The sequence below is a fragment of the Lepisma saccharinum genome, chromosome 20 (genome assembly GCF_977018435.1).
Source record: "Lepisma saccharinum chromosome 20, izLepSacc3.1, whole genome shotgun sequence".
NCBI lineage: Eukaryota > Metazoa > Arthropoda > Insecta > Zygentoma > Lepismatidae > Lepisma > Lepisma saccharinum.
In genome coordinates, this window is record NC_139248.1 from 22,883,745 (window position 1) to 22,904,444 (window position 20,700).

General features: G+C 36.8%; 1 protein-coding gene across 2 annotated transcripts in view; it reads left to right on the plus strand.

Moving 5' to 3' along the window:
- Window positions 1–20,700, plus strand: part of rod (kinetochore component rough deal) — a 76,928-nt gene that overhangs the window by 18,335 nt on the left and 37,893 nt on the right. Inside the window, exons 10-15 of one of the 2 annotated variants that reach the window (XM_083142192.1) lie at window positions 1,629–1,769; window positions 8,689–8,861; window positions 11,649–11,806; window positions 13,810–14,010; window positions 17,663–17,772; window positions 18,974–19,113. In XM_083142192.1, the coding sequence (XP_082998318.1) occupies window positions 1,629–1,769; window positions 8,689–8,861; window positions 11,649–11,806; window positions 13,810–14,010; window positions 17,663–17,772; window positions 18,974–19,113 (923 nt within the window). The remainder of the gene's footprint in view (window positions 1–1,628; window positions 1,770–8,688; window positions 8,862–11,648; window positions 11,807–13,809; window positions 14,011–17,662; window positions 17,773–18,973; window positions 19,114–20,700) is intronic. The other variant, XM_083142193.1, reaches the window with a different exon arrangement.

The window sequence follows — 20,700 nt, forward strand, 5'->3', positions numbered from 1 at the left end:
CCATATTTGAAGGTAATCTTCAATCCTTATTTCCATATGGAATAGATGAGGTGTCTCATACCGTGGCCGTATAGTCTAAGGCTTCAGGCTTTGGGCTCAGGCTACGAGACCTACTCTGGTTCAAGTCTCCTGGGGAGAATCATAACCACTTTCCTCTTGAGATTTCGGCCAGTGTATGGGACCTGTGGTCACCCACCTTTCGTGAGGAAATTGGGGAGCTATGAATGAGTAGCATATGTCATGTAAAATCTACCACGATGACTGGGGATTTGTTGTGCTAACCACATGTCACCCCGTAACTATTGTAGTTGCATGATCACCCATCTCCGATGGGAGTGAGGCCGACAGTCGGTAGGTAAGCCCTGGCCCACATGAGCTGTTATGCCATGGTTATTTTTATATTTTTTAATACATCATCTTAGTAGCTCATTTGGTTATAAATCTGACATAGAATTCTAGGGTTGCAGGTTCAAACCATTGTTGAATCATTGTGTTTTCTCCAACTTTCAAGATACTATGTTCAGGCATTGTATTTTTTTCCATGATACTTTATTCATTCTTGCCTGCATATTACAAGCATAAAAACAGTTTTTCGTTGTGACATTTCAGGAGAACACATGCTCCCTTCATCAGAAATTTATTTTTCGTTTGATTAAAGATACAATTATAATGATGGTTACAAATCTTTTTTGCTGTAAATGGTTTGTGGTAATTCATGACAGATAGGAACATGATCTGTCCAACATCTATTGTGACTAGATATTTCAGCAATACTCTTTCTTTTTAATTATACTGATTTCCATTGTAATCTGCAGGCTCTCACTGTGAGTAGGTTAGCAACAGTGCATATAGAGAGTGACAGCTTGCGGATCGCACAATTCAACACACTTTGCTACTCATAAAATATTAATCTGTATAAAATAGTTTTCACAATGTGAGTCCTTTTAAAACAGATGCAAAGAGTATCAAAATTAATGTTTCACAAAATTAATAAGAACCTTTTTTGCCCAATTAACAAATCTGAAAATGATTGTGTTTAAAACTTCTCTACCTGCACTATATTTAAATTTCATCATGATCAGACCACATGTTTTTTATTTATAGAATCTCAGAGAGCAGTCCTTTGAGAAAACACCAAGAAACGAGCAGTTTTTTTTTTGTTCTCGCAGCAATAGAAAATCGAAGGCATATTCAATAATAATTTGGTTATCATAGTTTAATGCAGAATTGAATAAGCTAATTTTTTATGTAACTCATTTTTACGTAGGTATACTAGTTAATTTTTAATTTGAGTCCTAACTTGAGTATCCATAATTTTTAATCCGACAGTAAGTTATGAAAATTGTGGTGAAGCCAAAGATTGTCTTGGTAGCTTAGTGATAGAGCATTTGAATGGAATGTTAATGACCCAGGTAAATTAGAAGTGGAAATTGAGTTATTTACTCAAGTATGAAATGTCCTTTTATTTCTCACTGTTTGTATGTTTGATATTAATCATTAAGAGAATTTAATGTGGTCTCTGATGTACACTGAATCAAAGGTTAGTAAAATATAAGAAACTTGATTTTTTTATATTGCACTCCATGAGTAATATGACCAGAATATTTATGAAGAAACACTGTTTTCAGGAGGTGGATTCGTTGATATTGGAGAATTTCAGTTCTGTCCTTCTAGTAGCTAGGAATCTTGGAGATTATGGATTTGAATTGTTATCATATAGATGTCTGTACATGTGTGAACTCACAACAATCATCTGCTTATGGCACCAGGTAATTTTGCGATTTTTTAATGTTTGTAGTGAAAATGCAGGTAGGAGTTTGTGTGCGTGTGTGTGGATGAGTGAGTGATACATTTATAAAGGGTGAGGCAGGAAAACCTGATGATTGTTAAAATGATATAACACAGTAAATAGAAAGAGTTAGTATTTATCATGTGCTAGCCATACAGTCATATGTATGCCATTATTATTGAAAAAAATAAAATATGATTTACACCACCATTAAGTGCGGAAAATAGCATCTCGCAAATGGCGCACATTTTGGTCCACACACTGCTGGAGTTGGTCACTGAAACTTCTCTTTTCTGGGGAAGAAAACCTACTGATTGTTGTTTTGTTATTAAGTTGCGTTGTGGGGTCGTGGAAGGGGAGGTAGCAACGTGAGGTTAAGAGGGGAGCGGTTTTTGGGTGCTTGTTTATATATTACGTTGCTTTAAAGTTGGTTTTACAAAAGGTTAACTTTAAAGATATAATATATCAAAAACAGCAAAAACAAAAGAGAACCACGCTTTACGCGGCCACACGCAGACCCTATTCCACGTGTGGTGTTCCGTATAGTAACAGATATCCCCTGAGATATCTGTTAAGCAACAGACGAACTTTAGCCTAACTTTAATAATCGGTAACTAGAGGAGGGCTTAATACAGGGAGGTTATTGCAGCATGACACCGCAAGAGCGTCGGCCGCTTGCCGGCCCAGTCATGCAACAGGTGCCGGCAAATTGCGTAACAGATAGCCCGTTACACAAACCGCTTGTTTTGTAATGTTTCCACTTTTCACAATTATAGTTACAATTACAACTTAAATAAGCACGTACCTTGTCGTAAGGATGCTGGAAAAGGTGTCCTCTAAAATACAAATATTTCTGGCACTTTATTTTTGACATGTAATCTTTCTTAGACACCGCGAGAGCGTCGGCCGCTTACCGGCCTTGTCATGCATCAGGTGCCGCCAAATTGCGTAACAGATAGTCCGTAACAGAAACCGCTTGTTTTGTAATGTTTCCACTTTTCACGATTACAGTTACAATTACAACCTTATTTCAGACATCTAATCTTTCTTAGACATCTCTACTTTATCCTCGGTTGACAGAAAGGGAAGACAGCATCGCGGCGCATAAAGCAAACCGAAAGTGTAAAATTATATTTAAAACTAATAATAATGATGATCACTAACCTTCTGTGTTATAAATGATGTTGAAAATGACCTCCTTCAACACCAATACATTTCCAGCATCTGCGTATGAAATTCCTCTGAACATCCATAAGCTCCTCAGGTGTGATTCTGGCAATTTCTCTTCTTATATTTTCTTTTAAATCCTCTATTGTACGCGGGTTATTCTGATACACTTTGTTTTTTAATGTTCCCCATAAATAATAATCACAAGGAGTAAGATCGGGGCTACGAGAGGGCCACAACTCAGTACTGATAATTCTGTCCTCAAAAATCTCGGCAATAAAATTAAGTGATTCATAAGCAGTGTGAGCAGTAGCAGAGTCCTGCTGAAAAAATGACTGCTGGCATTCAATGTCCGTTAATTGTTCAAAAAAAGGTTGTGGTATGTCTCTTCGATACCTTTCACCATTGATAGTACCTTCATAAAAAATAGGCCCTATTATTCTGTGCGCATTCAAACCACACCACACACCAATTTTTGCAGGATGGAGCGGAACTTCATGCACAAGGTCAGGTTTTTCTGCGCTCCAATAGCGATTGTTTTGTGAAATAACTCGGCCATTCAATTCGAACCAAGCTTCGTCTGAAAATATGATTAATTCTGGATTTACTCTGCCAGCAACAATATTATCCAGCATCCAGTTACAGAATCGAACTCTAGTCGCGTGATCGCGCGGTTGCAATTCATGAACCACTGTAATTTTGTAGGGTTTTAATCTAAGTAATTTCGTGTCATTTCGTGCTGAGGATTTTGAAATGCCTGTTTCCTGAGCAAGCCGACGGAGGGATTTTTTGGAGTATGTTCAAGTCGTTCACCAATTTCGTCTAGCTTTTCTTCCGTAAGAACACGTCGTCTGGAAACACGTTTCTTAGGTTCAAGAGATCCTGTCTCTCGTAATCTTTTAACGAGGTTGTAAACAGTATGTCTGTCCAGAACAGGATTGCCAGGAAATTTTCTTGCGAATCGCCTGACTACTTTTCTGCAAGAGTTCGTTTTCACGTAAGTATCGTACATAAAAACTCTTTGTTCAAGACTATATTTGTTTGGCGCCATAACTAATGAATGAATAACAAATAACACACGATAAAGCACTAGCACTTTAGCACACCAACTCAATAACACAGTATAAACAACACGAGTACTGATAAACGCAAACCGAAGTGAACACGTCTAAACAACTGGTAGCCGACAGCTGTCGCATTCGCGTAGTATCGAGAGGCTTCTCGCGGCTTACCACTACTCCGACTGACGCTCTTGCGACATCTGAGGAATTTCGCTTCTAGCGTCGGCTCTATAGACACTGGATGGACCAAATTTTGAGGGAAGCACAACAAAAGACTACTCTATGAGGATATGTAATGCTCCTGCCGCAACTTTGAAAAAAAAATATGGAAATTACGACGTTCAGAAATTTTGCGTAATTACGGGGAAAATAGAACTTTGGGATTTGGCCCCCGTTTCCCCCTGGACTCACAATTGTCGGAATTTACATAAAATGTTGCTTTTTGTTCATTCTTACATTTAGAATTTAAATTTCTTAAAAAGATGCAGTTGTTGAGCAGTTATAGCCTTTTATATTCAGTTTATCCCATAGTAGCAAAAGGGGAAAAGTGCTTATTTCAAATGGCGCTCTCAGAAAGAAAAACGCACACAGTGTATGATCGCTACTTTACTTCAAAAATATTCACACGTTAAAATTAAGTGACACTGTTAAATAATTCGTTTATCTGCGCTTTCGTTTTGCATAATAATGTATACGTAACCTCCCCCCTCGAAAATCTTGGGCACGCCACTGACTCTAGTGTTCAAAAGGATTAATCTTGTGTTATCTGCAAAATAAGAGTCACGGTTTTGTTTATTCGAAGGCAAGACAAGAATGAAAAATTGAATCCTTTATGTTGGATGAGTCATTGCTGTCAGAAGCGATATGGGCAGAAATAAAGTGCCAGAAATATTTGTATTTTAGAGGACACCTTTTCCAGCATCCTTGCGGCAAGGTACGTGCTTATTTAAGTTGTAATTGTAACTATAATTGTGAAAAGTGGAAACATTACAAAACAAGCGGTTTGTGTAACGGGCTATCTGTTACGCAATTTGCCGGCACCTGTTGCATGACTGGGCCGGCAAGCGGCCGACGCTCTTGCGGTGTCATGCTGCAATAACCTCCCTGTAGGCTTATGATTCACTAAAATGATAGAAGTTCAGACACCTTTAAACGACATATTTATTCATTGAAAAGAACACCGCTTGTGGCATAGCTGCCACCAAACATGAGCATTTCACTGTACATGACACAAAAAGATATACAAAAGATTTTGTACTTACATATCAGCCGTTTTCACACTATATCAATCATACCTGGGGCCGTACACACACTATTTCACTCTTTATCGCCACATCCCGACACATGGACAATTTTGGGGTACACCACACTAAAAATTTAATATTATGTGCTTCCTTGGTGTAACAAAGGCTTTGGGGGAGTGATAAATGAGTTTTCCTGGCTTTTCTTGGATGGATGGCTAAGACCAACTTGGATATTCTCTGATATCCTATGGATGCTTCTATGGCGTCAGTTCTGCCGACCATGTGGTCTGGATTTCCACATGGGATGAGGGACACAAAACTCGCTATTTTGCTGAATTTTCACTGGGATCCTTAAATGCACTTGTGGACACAATATCCCACTTGGTCACACACACTTAGGCCTGTGTTTACTGTAACAGGACCTTAGATCCCTTTTCCCTTTATGTATCCTTTGTTGCTGGCACAGGTGGCCATTCACACACTGGATTTTACCAGCAACTTCCAGGAGACCTGCTCTCAGGTGGGTCTGTAATACAAGTGAGCTTGAATAGCAAGCTCAGAACACAATAGGCCATCTGAAAGTCTCCTCTGTGACGTCACAGCCTTGACGGCTTCTCATTGGCCAGCTGGAGTCCCTTGAGATCTTTCCTTGTCTTTGGGAGAAGTGCCACTTTCTCCCACCAGATGGCAGAGTTATCAATTGCTTAAAAAGTATAAACAAAAGTGTTTTTTCAGCTTTTCTGGCTTAATTATACCAGATAATTGCAAATGAGTTTACTTTTAATAAATTAGGCATTATTTTACCTATGGGTGAGTGTTATCTCTGATTTTCAGTAAAGAATAAAAGATTTAGTAAACATGTGATTTGGAGCACATGGTTTTTGTTCTCCAAAATGGCTACTGTTAGCCTAACAATGGTTGGTTCTTTATAAATAAAGCATTTCTACCCCTCCCATGAGTGACAACTGGTTGGTAAACATGACCCATGATTCTAATTGGGGGTGGGGGGTATAAGTTTCTGGGAAAATAGCTCTCACAAGCTTTCCCTGATGCCAACCTAATGGCCCTTGTACTTAGGTTGGCCTGTGGTTATTTGTGTGTGGGCATGTATGCCCAATGCTGATTGGTCATAAGGTAGCTGCCATGCTGAGAAATGCTGCAAAATGTGATTAGAAGTCTGTGACTAAACTTCGACCAGTATTCTCCGATACCAATACATGCTGATATTGGCATCAGCTCAACCCTAGATTGGGGTGTAACTAAGGGGTAATCCTTTCTTAAGACACCCAAATGTCAACATTACTTCCACATAGTACATCCTGGACTGAATTTTGCAGACTAATGGCCAGTATAATTTTCTATGGGACTTGTGCTGTGTGCTGTCTATATGTGTTTGTGATTGCCCCTTTATCTATTTTATCTTATGGCCATTCATTCTTGTCTTCTCTATTAGCCAAAAATGGTAGAATTGTGATGTAAAATAAACCAAATCAATCATGTGTGTTTGTCCCTTCATCTATTTATTATCTTATCGCTATTCATCCTCATCCTCGCAATTAGCCAAAAGTGGCAGATATCTGACATAATATAAATCAATTCATTCATTCAACCCTAGATTATTCTTATGACAAAAGTTACAGATAAAGTTGTGTATAAAAAAGGCTAGTTGACAATTTGTGATTTATTTCTTTTTTTGATGTACATTTCTTGTTGCCTTCCTCTTGATTATTCAGTATGCTTTCCGGAAGTCTACACAAACAAGTTATTATTGAAGATTATTTTTGAGAATGTCACCATTTTGATTAATTAAAAATAACTCTTCATTAGCCATTCCAAGTCGGAAATATTGAGGCTACAGTTAAAGCAAGTGACTAGAGTAGTGGTCTTCAATGTTTTTCCTATTGCGGGCCATTTCCACATTCTATAAGGGACTGACTGAGGGGCCGCACGATTTCAGGCATGTTCACAGGCAATGGTAGCTTTACAAATAATTGCATGGTTTCTGTTGTTCAAGATGCATTCATTTACTAGACTCTTTACTTGAAAACACCAGCATTAACTATTACAAAGAACACTGACAACTTTTGAATTGAAGTTAAGCTCTTCAACACAACAAATAAGCATAATGAAACAAAAACGAAACTGTTTTTTTATTTATGAAAAAGCATGTTAAACATCCATACACAAGAATTGTCATTTACCCCTTCAATGAGAGGACTGTGATTGTTTTTTTCTTCACTGGCATGCGAGTATTCGCCGTGAAGTTCAATTATCCTACTTGCAGACAGTTTTCAAGGTGTGTGTCGGGTCATTTGATTCCTCAACTTCGATTTCATTTTGGAAAGAGCTCTTCGCAGACAGACAGTACTGAATAGAGATGTAATGAACTCACTGTGAGGGATGGCAGCCACCACAGTGACTCAGTGAGATCTGCAGTGTAACATAGTCAGATCTAATCTGTTTCAATCACTCAATCGTATCCTTTTAATTTATTTCGTTAAAGGCTTTAGCGGGCTGCTAAAATAAGGCAAGTAGGTCGCATGCAGGCTGGGGTTGAAGACCACTGGTCTAGCGTAACTTCATATTACTATTTTTGAAATAAACATTTGAAAAAAGGATGCACATGTGATGTTCCAAAACAAATCCAAAACTGAGTGTTTTGGAGAGCATGCTAGGTACTCATGGCTTCTGACTTGGAATTGTGTGTAAGGCATGTATATTTGTTTCTTTCTATTACATAAATCCACCGTTTTTATAAGAATAATTGCATAAATGAATCTGAGAATGTCACAGTAAAATTGGAATGGTGAAAAGTACTTGGGTACTAGAGTTCTGCATCGAGGCCTTTTTGCTTGATCATCTAATAGTTTGCATGGATGACGTTAGATGGCTGACAGAATTCAACATTTCTTTGCTCGAGCAAATAGGTCAAACATGCAAACGATCGGTACACGCTTGTTCCCATATAACCGTAATTTGTCTGTGGTAGTGGACCTTCAAATATGGATCGTGAAGTGAAACACGCAGTGAAATTGAAACTAAAGTGAACACAGTCATCATCTCCATGTTAAAATGTAATTAGTCTATCTTACCAATACATAGCAATGTATGAAAATAAATATATGGTTATGGGCTGAAACTACCAGGATGAATTTTACACATATATTTGTACGATTATTGTCACATTAAAATGATATTTGATATTCTATATATTCGAGCGTGGGAGATTCAATCGAGTATTTTCAAGTGAATGTGGTCCAATTCAGTATTGTATTGTGTACCTTAACAGTAGTTAGATGCGTGGATGAGTTTGCACCATACAAAACTGTAACGCTTCAACCATCAGCTTCCAATGATAACTTATAAAAACATATTAAATATGGTAATGAAAAAAGTATTTTCTAATCTAACTCTTCTTTCTCTTCAGGTCAAGGAAGTTCCTGTTTTTATGGCAAGTGAGAACTTCTTGTCGGGCATTGTAAGGTCTGTTCTGATGAAAATTTGTAGTAGCAACCATTTTGATTTTGACCTTGCATTTGGCCTACTGTGTGGTACTTGGCAGAAAAAAGCACTAGAAGGACTTCAGGCTGCGATCAAAAGGTAATTGTATACATATACAGTTGAGACTGCTTTATACGTAACTCAGTTCAGTGTTCAGCATAATTCTGTTTTATATGTAAATTACTGTAGGTCCTGGCAAAATGTAATTTTCAAATGTGTTAATTAAACCTTTGTTTAATTTGTACGTAATTCGGTGTTATACTAATTTTCATAAAATACACTTCATTTGTACATAATCAAGCTACAATAATGTCACAGAAGCATACATTTCTTGTCATTACAAGAACACAAGGCGAGTGCAAATATGAAACAGGATAGGCAGGCGTGGCAGCAGTCGGTCTCGAACAATTGATCACTATTGCCTGATATTGATGAAAAGCCTTCCTTTTTTGAATAGTCACTAAGAATCCCATGCATGTGCTAGATTTTATCATTTTAACAGCGTGCGTGCGTGTGCGTGTGCGTGTGTGTGTGTGTGTGTGTGTGTGTGTGTGTGTGTGTGTGTGTGTGTGTGTGTGTGTGTGTGTGTGTGTGTGTGTGTGTGTGTGTGTGTGTGTGTGTGTGTGTGTGTGTGTTTTTTATGTGAGGCAGCACTGTATACAAATTGAACATTCATATTCATAAAATATACACAGGGTGAGCCTAAAAGAAATTGACGGTTTCAAAGTTTTACAGAAACAAAAGTTTTAATAACATGGCTGAAATACTTACATGGGTAGAAGAGTATGTCCTGAAGTTTACATGACTTTTTGTAACATTACAGATATCAATGCGAGTCCAGTTCTTGTCAAACTTGTCTCAGCACATACATGTCAACAGTTGCAGCAGCCGTTGGGATGTGTTGCCCACACTTGTAGGTAGGGAAGGACAAAAACCTGGTCCTTGATGTATCCCCACAAGAAGTAGTCACGTGGTGTTAAATCACGAGCACACAGAAAGCCTTTTCTGCCTGGCTAGTGGCCATATTGCCGGGTGTTCACGTGGTGGTGATGTCATGAAAACAAACGAAATGTGGAGGTCTTAAACTTGAAGACTTTTTCTATAAAACCGTACTAAATGCTTCCTGATAAAACAGACAGTTTTTCATTTATAAACCATTTAATCTGTCTACTTCTTTTATTCAAGATGGATGCGGTAAATGCAGTTTAAAGTTACTTACGTGAAATTTAGGAATTTCACACTTCCGCATTGCACAATTTAATGGTTAAATCCTATTAATTTCGAAGATCCACTGTCTTCATTCACAAAAGGGTACGGCATTTGAAAGTTCCACGTACGAATGGTATTTGAACTTGATCTGATATTTGTTCCTGGTTACCTTTTTTGTGAATGAAGGCAGTGGATCTTCAAAATTAATAGGATTCAACCATTAAATTGTGCAATGCGGAAGTGCGAAATTCCTAAATTTCACGTAAGTACTTCTTTTTCCTAAATTTCACGTAAGTACTTCTTTTAGGCTCACCACATGTAATAAAAAAAGCATAATTTTGCAATATGTTACATCTTATAGAAATATTGGATCAATAAAATCATCAACAATGTTACTGATACACCAGTATATCCATATCAGCTGACACTGATAAAGGATAAAGTACCAATTGAAGAGCTCAGGTGCAAAACATGCTAACTGACATTTTGGTAATTTTTGAGTTAAAAAGTAAAATGTGCCGTCCTTCAATTTTCAAGTAAAATTGCCATGTCATACAATTTGCATTGTACTCAGTGAAGCCTTCTGAAATTGGTAACCACAACACGAAAACAATTTATCTACAGTATAGCTTCTAATAACTTTTTTTTTTTTTAATGAACTCAGAAATCACCAAAATGTCACTTACCATGTGTTACACCCGAGCCCTTCAAATAATCTACCATCCGTAGTACATACGAGAGGCTATCGTAATGCTTTTTGTTTTATCAACATGAACTAAATGAAACGCGAAACTTTATTTGAAGTTGTGGTCGTTAAGACTTCTGTACATAGTCACCGTGCAGATGCACACATTTCTCCCAGCATTTTTTGACCTTCCGCAAGCTGTCATTGTAGAAGTCATCGGATTGCATCGAAAGCCAGTGTTCCACCTCTTGCATGACATCATTTGTGTTGTCGAATTGCTGACCTGCAGTGGATTTTTCATTTCAGGGAACAAGAAAAAAGTCACTTGGGTGAGATTGGGAGAACAGGGCAGATGTGGCAATATTTCGTAGCCACATTGCCTTGCTTCCACAGCAGCAGCTTGAGATGAGTGAGTGAGTGTATTGTCGGTGGACCCAGCATGCTGACACCTTAGATATTTGGAGTTCGTCGTGAATTGTTTTCCACACACTGCCAAAACTAAGATCAGTTGCATGCATGATCATATGAGAGTTACTCGTTGGTCTTCCAGTTAGTGTCCTCTTTCTTCACTGTAGCCACATCATCTGTGGTCGTTCACTTCTTGACTCGCCTGTGAGGGACATGTAGCCACTTTGGAAATTCCTCTTCCACCTCACAAGTGTCATGTGACGCTTAATCATCACCATAGACAGCCTTCATTTCATCATGAATTTGCCGGACACGGAACTCTTCAAATGTTGGAACTTAATCACACTGCGAGTCTCACCCTTCTCCATCTCTCAGGTTACTGACATCTACCGCCACCTGTCAAAAAAGTAAGCGACATTCTACGAACATTTTTATACCATCATGCACACAAGGACCAGTGATTATACTGGCGAAATTTCATTCACATAGCTCAATAACTTCCAGATGATAATACAATTCCTATATATGCTAAAATGACTATTAATATAAATCTTTTTGAATTGTATATTTTTGTTTGTTTTAAGGTTTGGTCAAGATTCTAAGAAGGTTCTGGAATTGACAACCCTTGGAATCCACTATTCTAAAGTGATGAAGTTGAAGAAGAATTTCACATCCTTCTTGGATCTTCATAAACATTTTGAGTGGAATAGAAAGTTTAAGGTTCGAAGGATGCCACTAAAATGTAAGATATTCAAATAACATACTTATATTCTGCTACAAACATTTTGTGAAAAAAAAAAATCATCCTTTCAGCCAGGAGTATCTTAATCGCCTTTATGATTGACAAAGCTCAACTTTGACATAAAATTTTAAGGAGTATCAAAACAAAATAGAATGGAACCCCAATTTTATGTTTCTGGATTTTAAATTTTTTGACAGTAAGCATTCAGTCTTTTAATTGCTATTACTTATTTGCAGTAGGGTTACATTTCAACTTTCAATTTACTTTGTACTAGGGATGGGACCGATTAATCGGTGCTCTATCGGTATCGGCCGATATAGGCATATCGGTGTATCGGTTTATTGGTAAAATTATCTATTATTTTACCGATCCGATATATCGATAAATATCTTATAATTTAGTGCAAAATTCTGCAATTTTGTTGTAATTGTTATGGATAATATCCATGCCCTACTTTCTGAAGGACCATTTCTAATTTTATATAGGATCGGTAGAATATCGGTTATAGGTATCGGTAAATTTTACATCGGTATGGTATCGGCCAAATTTCATATCGGCCCATCCCTACTTTGTATTAATTCTTTAACTATAAGAACCAGGCTCCATGGTGGAGTGGATATCACAGCTGCTACGATGCTAGGGGTCCTAGGTTCAAATCCTAGCCTGGGCATGGTTGTTCTTTATGAGTGTCCCTTCATATCATCACTCATCCTCATCTTTGTTATTAGCCAGAAGTGACAGAAACGTGAAGTAAAATTAACCAAATCAAATAAAAATAAAAATCTAACGATTAGAAACTTCTCTTTTTTTTAACTATTGTCCCACCCATCTTTAATTCTATCATTGCTACATGTAGGGCTATAATAAATAGTACTGTTCATAATTAATTTCCTTGTCTTACCATTGTTATTTGAAAGCCTTGTCCTGTGATCCTTTCATCATTAGTTCAATCAATTTAACAATTTTCTTTGGTATTCCAAATTCTTCTAGGTCATTCAGCATCTTTCCCCTGACAGTACTATGAAAGGCCTGTTAGTAATCAATGAAAAGCACATGTAAATCAACATTATATTCATAACATTCCTCCATTGAGAGTCTCATAAAGATTGGGTCGGTTGTTCCTCTTCCCAGTCGAAAGCCATTCTGATTTGAGGAATTTGTTCTTTTTTACTTTGCTTTTCTGCCACTTTTGGTATGAAGATGGGAATGAATGATGATGAAATTGATGACGGGACACTCACAAAGAACATCCATGCCCATGTTGGTATTTGAACCTAGGTCCCCTAGCATCATAGTGCGATGTCATAACTACTCGGCCATGGAAGCCGGCAAATGATTTTTTGAACTTAATCATTCAATTATATGAACCAGGTTCCCACGTAGCCAAGTGGTTAGCACTCTTGCCTTTGGTGCGAGTGGTCCCAGATTCGATTACCCGTGCTTGTCTCCAAAATTTCAGTGTTGATCGATCCAGTGTTGTGAGGACAATTGGGAAGTTACTTCAAGAAGTAGCGGGTGCTGGTCATAAAAGCCAGAAAACAGTGCCGATGGAATCTGATGCGCTGACCACACATCATCCAATGAAAAGCCCCTCTGACAGGCCCTGGCCCTTCGAGTTTAGTTTAATAATATCAACATACACATTTATGTACCAGAATCATAAATAAAATACATATAGGTGTTCATATTTTATTTTATTACAATTTATGATCATTGATTATGTGTAATATGTTTATAAGAAAATTTGGAGCAGAAAGTAACTGTAGCTGAATTACTTTCTAAACTGAGTAATTGAACTTGGTTACTTTTAAAAAGTAACTTCCTGAACATTCCTACATGCTTGGTACAGAGATACAAGTAATATGCACTTATTAAAACAACAACAAGCGACAACTTCCAGTTTGATGTAAACAACCTTCGTAAACTTTTTGATTGCAAATCATATGTTTATCTTGAAATAGATTGTATCTCAAGAAAGTCACATTTTATTTCTAAAATTGCAGGTTCATCTTTGAACAGCTTGAAGGAATACCACATGTTACTGGAACTTTTTGTTACATACCCAACAGTGGAGATATCGGATGTTGAAATGTTTTGCAATGATTTTAATTTGGATTTAACGGAAGGGTTGCTCATGTACCTCAGGACTATTCTGTTAGATTGGAAGCCAATTGTGGAGACAAAGAAAGGAACAAATGGTAAAGGTGAAAACACTCGTTTTATATCTGCATTTATTTACCACATGTTACTTGCTACCTCTATGAATCTTTTTTTTCTGACCCTTGCCATATCTTGAAGAGCTGTGGTGGTCTAGTCGTTAGCGTGTCTGACTGCCATGTGGGAGACCCGAGTTTGATTCCCAGGGTGAGTGATCTAATGTTGGAAATTTTCTGGTCTTGTCCCCAAATAAAGCAGCTCTGTGGCTCACTCAACCTCAAATCAATTAGTAACTGGCGGCAACCCTGGTGTGTGAATGCAGCCGGAGCATGGTGCTGATCACATCATCTCCAAAATGGCAAAGATCTAGAATGTATAGGGCTCTACTCCCACGTTCCCTAAATGTGCTTTCATGGCATGTTGCCATATGCACGGGGAACTTTACCTACTTTACCTTGCCATACCCTGATATCTATTTAAATATTTTATGAGTATTATCAAGACTACAAAAATTGAACCTTGTGAAAAATCCACATGCGTAGGGTGTCTAACAGTCTGGAAATCCCAGAAATTAATTTTTCCTAGAAATGTCAGGGAAATTAACTGTTTTTTTTTCTGAATAAAGAATTATATGTTTTGTTGTAGTGGACTAAAAGTACGTTTTTGAACAAATTAAAATAGGAAATTTTAAATTGATTGTGGACAGTTTGATGTATTGAGTATTGCCAGTAGTTACAATAGAAAATTTATAGTAAATCCTCTAGGAAAAGTGGGAATGTTTTGAACTAATAGAAATCTACTACAGTAAGTGCCTATTGGAAATTACTACTTTCTTGTTGCAATATTTGTATTTTGTTTAGGATTAGTATATATATATATACGGAATATATGCAACAAAGGAATAGGATGAGAAAAGTTGCAGAAGGGCAGATATACACAAATGATTAAGGAGACAGTAAAAGACGAAGTGAAATTGTAAAATAAGTGAACATAGTCATCATCTCTATGTTAAAATGCAGTTTTGAATATCTTACCGAGATATGTGAAAATTAAATACAGTAAACCCTCGTTACCACGAATCCCAAGGGACCAAAAAATCAAGAGTTTGTGTTAAAAAAATTCGTGCTAACCGTGGACTCAAATTTTATTGTTGCAACTCAGTTCTTTCTACACATTAACCATTTACAATATGTATGTATGTCATCATAGAAAACAGTACTACAGTAATTAACTTTTAAAAAAAGTATGCATAGATGATTTTCTGGTAAAAAATTCTTGTATATCGCGCTGTCGCAGACAGGAACGCAAATGCCTGGTAACTTGACGGCCAACTGTACTCATAGCTTCCGTAAAACTAACGGTCAATTCGGATGTTGCAGCAAAACGTCGCTTAGATTTGTTCCCGGAACCTGATGCAGCAGCATTAAGAATTTCTTTCACGATCTTTAAGTATTGTAGATAATGTAGATTTGGCAATTCCATACTGTTCAGCAATTGTCATTTTGTTCAATGCACCACAGTCTACTTCCTCTAGGATTTTCAGTTTTGTTTGCAGATCTATGCCTGTCTGCTTCCTCTTGGCCGTGACTCCCGTCTTACTGCTTGAAACTTGGTGTTACTCGTACTGGCTACGTTTTAAAGAATGTAAAAACACATCTGAACACACAACTGAATTTGTTGGTTTAATACATATAAGCTCATTGTTAATGGGATGATTGCGATTGTCGAGCAATTGCACCCTAGTTTTCATCTTGATGTTACTCGTACTGGCTATGTTTTAAAGAATAAAAAAACACATTTGAACACATTGTTGATCTGAATCTGTTGGTTACGATACTGTATAAGTTGATTGTTGACAAGATGATAGAGATTGTTGAGCGATTTCTTACGTACCTAGTAGAGGAACAACAGAAAAAAATTATGAAAAATTTTGAAAGTTCATGTTAAATGAGATCTAATGACGCAGTGGACTAAAAACCAGTTCATAATTCGTGGTAACCAAAATTTGCGTTAACCAATAAAAATTTCCATAAGAAATGCTGTTACCAACATTTTGTTCATGTTAAAAGAGTGTTCGTCTTAATCGAGTTTGTGGTAACGAGGGTTTACTGTAGATTATTATGGGCTGAAACTACCTAGGCTGATATTTTATGTTTCTACAATTATTGTCACATTAAAATGATGTTTCAATGAATGTTAAAACTGCATTTTATTATTTCTCAGAATATGATTATCTTTTTCAGTAAGTGAACAATGATGTACACGTACTTGTTGCACTGTGTTGCTGTATTTGTAATTGCTTCGGCAGGTCTGTCAGCATTTGTATCCATTTTACATTTCGGTCTGTAGATGTTGCACACTTTCATATGTGTTGTATTTGAGTCTTACTTAATAATATACGGAATTATTATTTAGAATTGTAATTGCGTAGAGTGGTTTGCTTCCATGTATAGGTTTTAGGTTGACAGTGACAGTGAAATACGGGACATTATCAATGATTCCACTATGAGTGCGGTACGACCGAGCATTGCACACTCGAGTGTGGGAGACTCAAACGAGTTTGAGTGATCGAGAGTGGTCCCATACAGTACTCTAGTAGAAAGGTTATGTCAACAAAGGAACATTGTTTTAATGAACAAGTATAAGGTCACAAACAGGCAATTGCAGTGCATTTTAGTTGCATATTAACTAGTAGCAAACTTATTTCCTTAAGGTTATTTCTACTTGGATAGGATATTGAAAAAATTGAAAGTTAGGAAAACGAATGAGAGAACTTACAGTTAACACTGACATGATTAGGGTATAAATGAATATATTAGTTTCAGAGAAATGTTATTTAACCCATCCGCTTACCATTTAAATGCCAATTTTTTTGCCATGAAATACCATTTAAATTTGGCTATCTCCCGTGAAGGTTGCACAGCAAGACAAGATGTCAAATATTGTTTAAACTATCCAAGCAATTTACGTGAAAATTTTATATATTGAAGTGGAAGTATAGTAATAAGTATGCACATATGCAGTTTACTTGAAAGATAATTAGAAACTCACCTAATAAATTTGATCACACACATCCTTGCATTCCATTTCCATTCCTCAACCTTTTATATTTTTCCTGCCACAGCCACCTCTTCCTCACTTTCACTACATTCTTCAATTTCACTAACATAAAATGAACCCCCGTGTTCATCTCCCCTTCCAAAATCCACATTTTCATATTCATCACTATCGAAAAGCAACTTTTCAATCGCAGAATCATCTACAACATTCTTATGCAACATGTTTGCAAGAAGTAACAAATGAAGGTTTGTTTACATGAGAAATTACTGAACAAAACACGCTTGAAATGGTATGAAAAACTTAGCAGCACAAACATACACGTCATAGATTTGAAAGATCATACAACCTCTGCCATCTATTGAATGAAAAAGGAACTACGTGATGAAAATCGGGAACCCGTCGATTCGACGACTAGGTACGGGAAGCGAACATCCAGTCAGGCCGTCGATTCGACGACTAGGTAAGCGGATGGGTTAAAAGTAAAAAAATAAAAATGTTTTATATTCTATAATTATTTTATATTATTAATAATAATGAATATTCAGAATAATTTTTAATTGTAATATGTGTCAATGGATATTATGCAGTATTCTTATATGTAAGTGTGCCATATGACTTAACAGTATTGCTAACTTTCAGAGGTGAATATTTCTGGTGATGATGTTATCAAAGAGAAGATAAGGAACATAATTGCAATAATTAAGGACAAGCGCAAAGTATATGAATATCTGCAGAACTTATGGAATGAGGTTGGTTAGTTTTCTCTATCCACTAACAAACTTTTCAGGTTTGGGTAATCTGATTTTTTAAGAAAATAAACATCAATATTAGTGATTGGACTAATTGGTCAATGACTTTTGATATCATTCAATGATAAATAGTACACTGATGAATGATAATTTTATCAATCTGTTATTCCTGTAAAGATTCTGTAATTGCATGCACATCTGCATTTTTGTAACTGTTTAAAGTCAGTGTCTAAATATGCAGCTTCTTTTTGCATTGCAGTCATATGGAAGCATACAATTATTAATGAGGTCAGTTAGCCATTTAGGTTCTTCAAGGACCATCTGGAGTTTTATATTGGATTGACAGAATATCAGTTTTTGTAAATTTTATATTGGTAGTTTATTGGCTTTTATCAATATTTTATCTTGTTAAAATCCTGTTTTATTTTGGTTTTGTTAAGGGCCAATTCCATAATTCATCCATTAAGAATGTAATGTTCTATCTCCAAATTGTAAACAAATCGAGATATTTTGGCTGTGGTCTATTTAGGATGCAATCTCTCCTATCATCTGATGCCTACATACAACCAATATTGATATATTGAGTGTGTTTTTGGGTCATCTACGGAATTTGGAAGCAGCCACGAGAAGGCAAACTCCAACAGTCAATGAAACCTTATGACAATTTCCTCAACCAACCACAGGCGCCATCTGAGTATGAAAATAAACCACTTGCATTCTAACCTCAGTCACTTGTGGGAGTTGCTTAGAAGTGGTAGTCTTCGTTTCTTGCTCTTGTTCTTAGCAGACAAAAATTCTGAACAATAATGGAATCAAAGTAAAGTAGTCGATTGATTTCCAAAAATATGAATTATTTATTTTACTTGCTGCCAAATGACAAATGTATAATGAAACTGACACTCTCAAACCAAAGTTAGTGTTGCGTGTAAATTGTTATATCTGAAATTTCAGTAATTAATTTAAGCATAAATACCTAACCAAGCAACTACTTCTTTTTAGAAAGGCTTCAGTACATCAGCCTTTGCAATGATACAAACTTTCAGCATAATGATGACAAAGGTCCAATGAATATATCATATCAAACTTTAAAGGTCTGTCCTGAAAAAATGAAAAATTGGACATAGAACATTTACATTCTCAGTGGACAAATGGTTAATAATCAAATTAGTTAACAGTTAATTGAATAGCTGCCCATTTACAGGTCAACCATTATCATTGTGAAATATATCTGTGCCTATTGGAGCACCTCCATGTTTTATCAATAGCATTAGGACATGCAAAAGTGAAATTGGAAGAAAACAAAATGGCACTGCTCTTCTTGAAGAAGTATCAACGAGTTAGGTAAGTTGGGTCAAAGCTTGGATACTATTTTCTGTAACATACATCGCACATACTGAAAGTTGTGAGCCTTGTTCGATTACTCCAAGGGCTTGAACATTTTGGTTGATACCACATGCTGGCGCATATGCACTTTTGGTGTCTGTGCTGTCGGTAGGAAAAAATTGGCATCCACAGACAGTTCGTTTCGTCAATGTGCTGTTGTAGAGTTTCTTGTTAGTGAAAATATTGGGGCTGCAGAAATTCATCAGCGTTTACAGAACTTCATGGAGATACCTGCATGGGTTACGGTGCAGTGAAAAGGTGGATGAAACATTTTAGAGATGGTAACACAGACACTGTTGATAAGCCTTGTAGTGGCAGACCGAAAACAGCTTCAATGCGCAACAACACGAGCTTATCCAAAGTGATAGGGAGATAACTGCACGAGAAATTGCACGTTATCTTAGCATTGGACACATCGTTATACAGGACATCATAAAAACTCTTGGTTATCACAAGATTTGTTCAAGATTGGTGCAAAGGTGAAGGATGAGGTTTACCAGTGGTTATGTCATGCAAAACAGACTTCTGCAAGAGTGGCATTTTCCACCTGCCATTAAGGTGGTGCAAATGTGTTGACCAATTTGGATGTTATGTGGAAAAGGGAAAAGTAACGACAAAGTCCAAATTATGTATTACCATAGGTAGAATAAAAATAGTGATTTCTGACTTGGAGTAATATCACTTGGCTCATTAATTTCAGTACATACCTTGTACATAGGCATGTGGTGTACACTAAACATCTTCCAGGTATGAAATACACTGTGCATTATACTTCACATGCTTGCTGAATGTTCTTTCTTTGTCTTTCTTCTAAGATGAGGAGTAATTTTTTGCTGCACTTTCTAAGTGGCATAATATTGTAAAGTTAATGTGAGCCTCATTCTTGGAGGCACCTAAACACCTAAACTGAAGCAGTATCTTGTTCACTTTCAGTGTGATGCGGTCACTTTTTCGTCACTAACACATACCTATGTGTCCACCCTTTCTCACTATCCCACTTCTGAATAACATCCGAATCTGCTGTGTTCTCTGGCTTTAAACGTTAAAGCACTCATCTGCAGTATAGTTCACAATGTTGCAATTGACAATGAATATGGATGGGAGCACTGGTACCCCATGTGCCCTAATGAAAATTAAGCTGTTAGTTGGTAGGTGTCATTGTAGAAATGAAATATAATTATCCTGTTTCAATTGTTGAAGTTTGAAAAGTGTTCAACACACGCAACTCAGAATATACTACATATTTTTTATGATTAAACAGTGCACTGCTTTTTTCTCTCATGTTACATGTTTATTGTTTATATTTTAGCTTTTCCCAACAGCAGAAGTTTGGAAGAGAATGTGAGAATTTTTTTGTTGTAGGATTATTTTCTGCTGAAATTGAACTAGCAATAACTCTTGCTTCACTACTACTTCAAGGTAGTGCAATTGTGCAATTCTCAGCTTCTCATATTCAGGGCACTCGAAAATGATTGAGACTCACCTGATTAACAGTGAAAGAACATGGAATCTTGAAACTTTCAGTTTGCAGTCAACATACTCTCC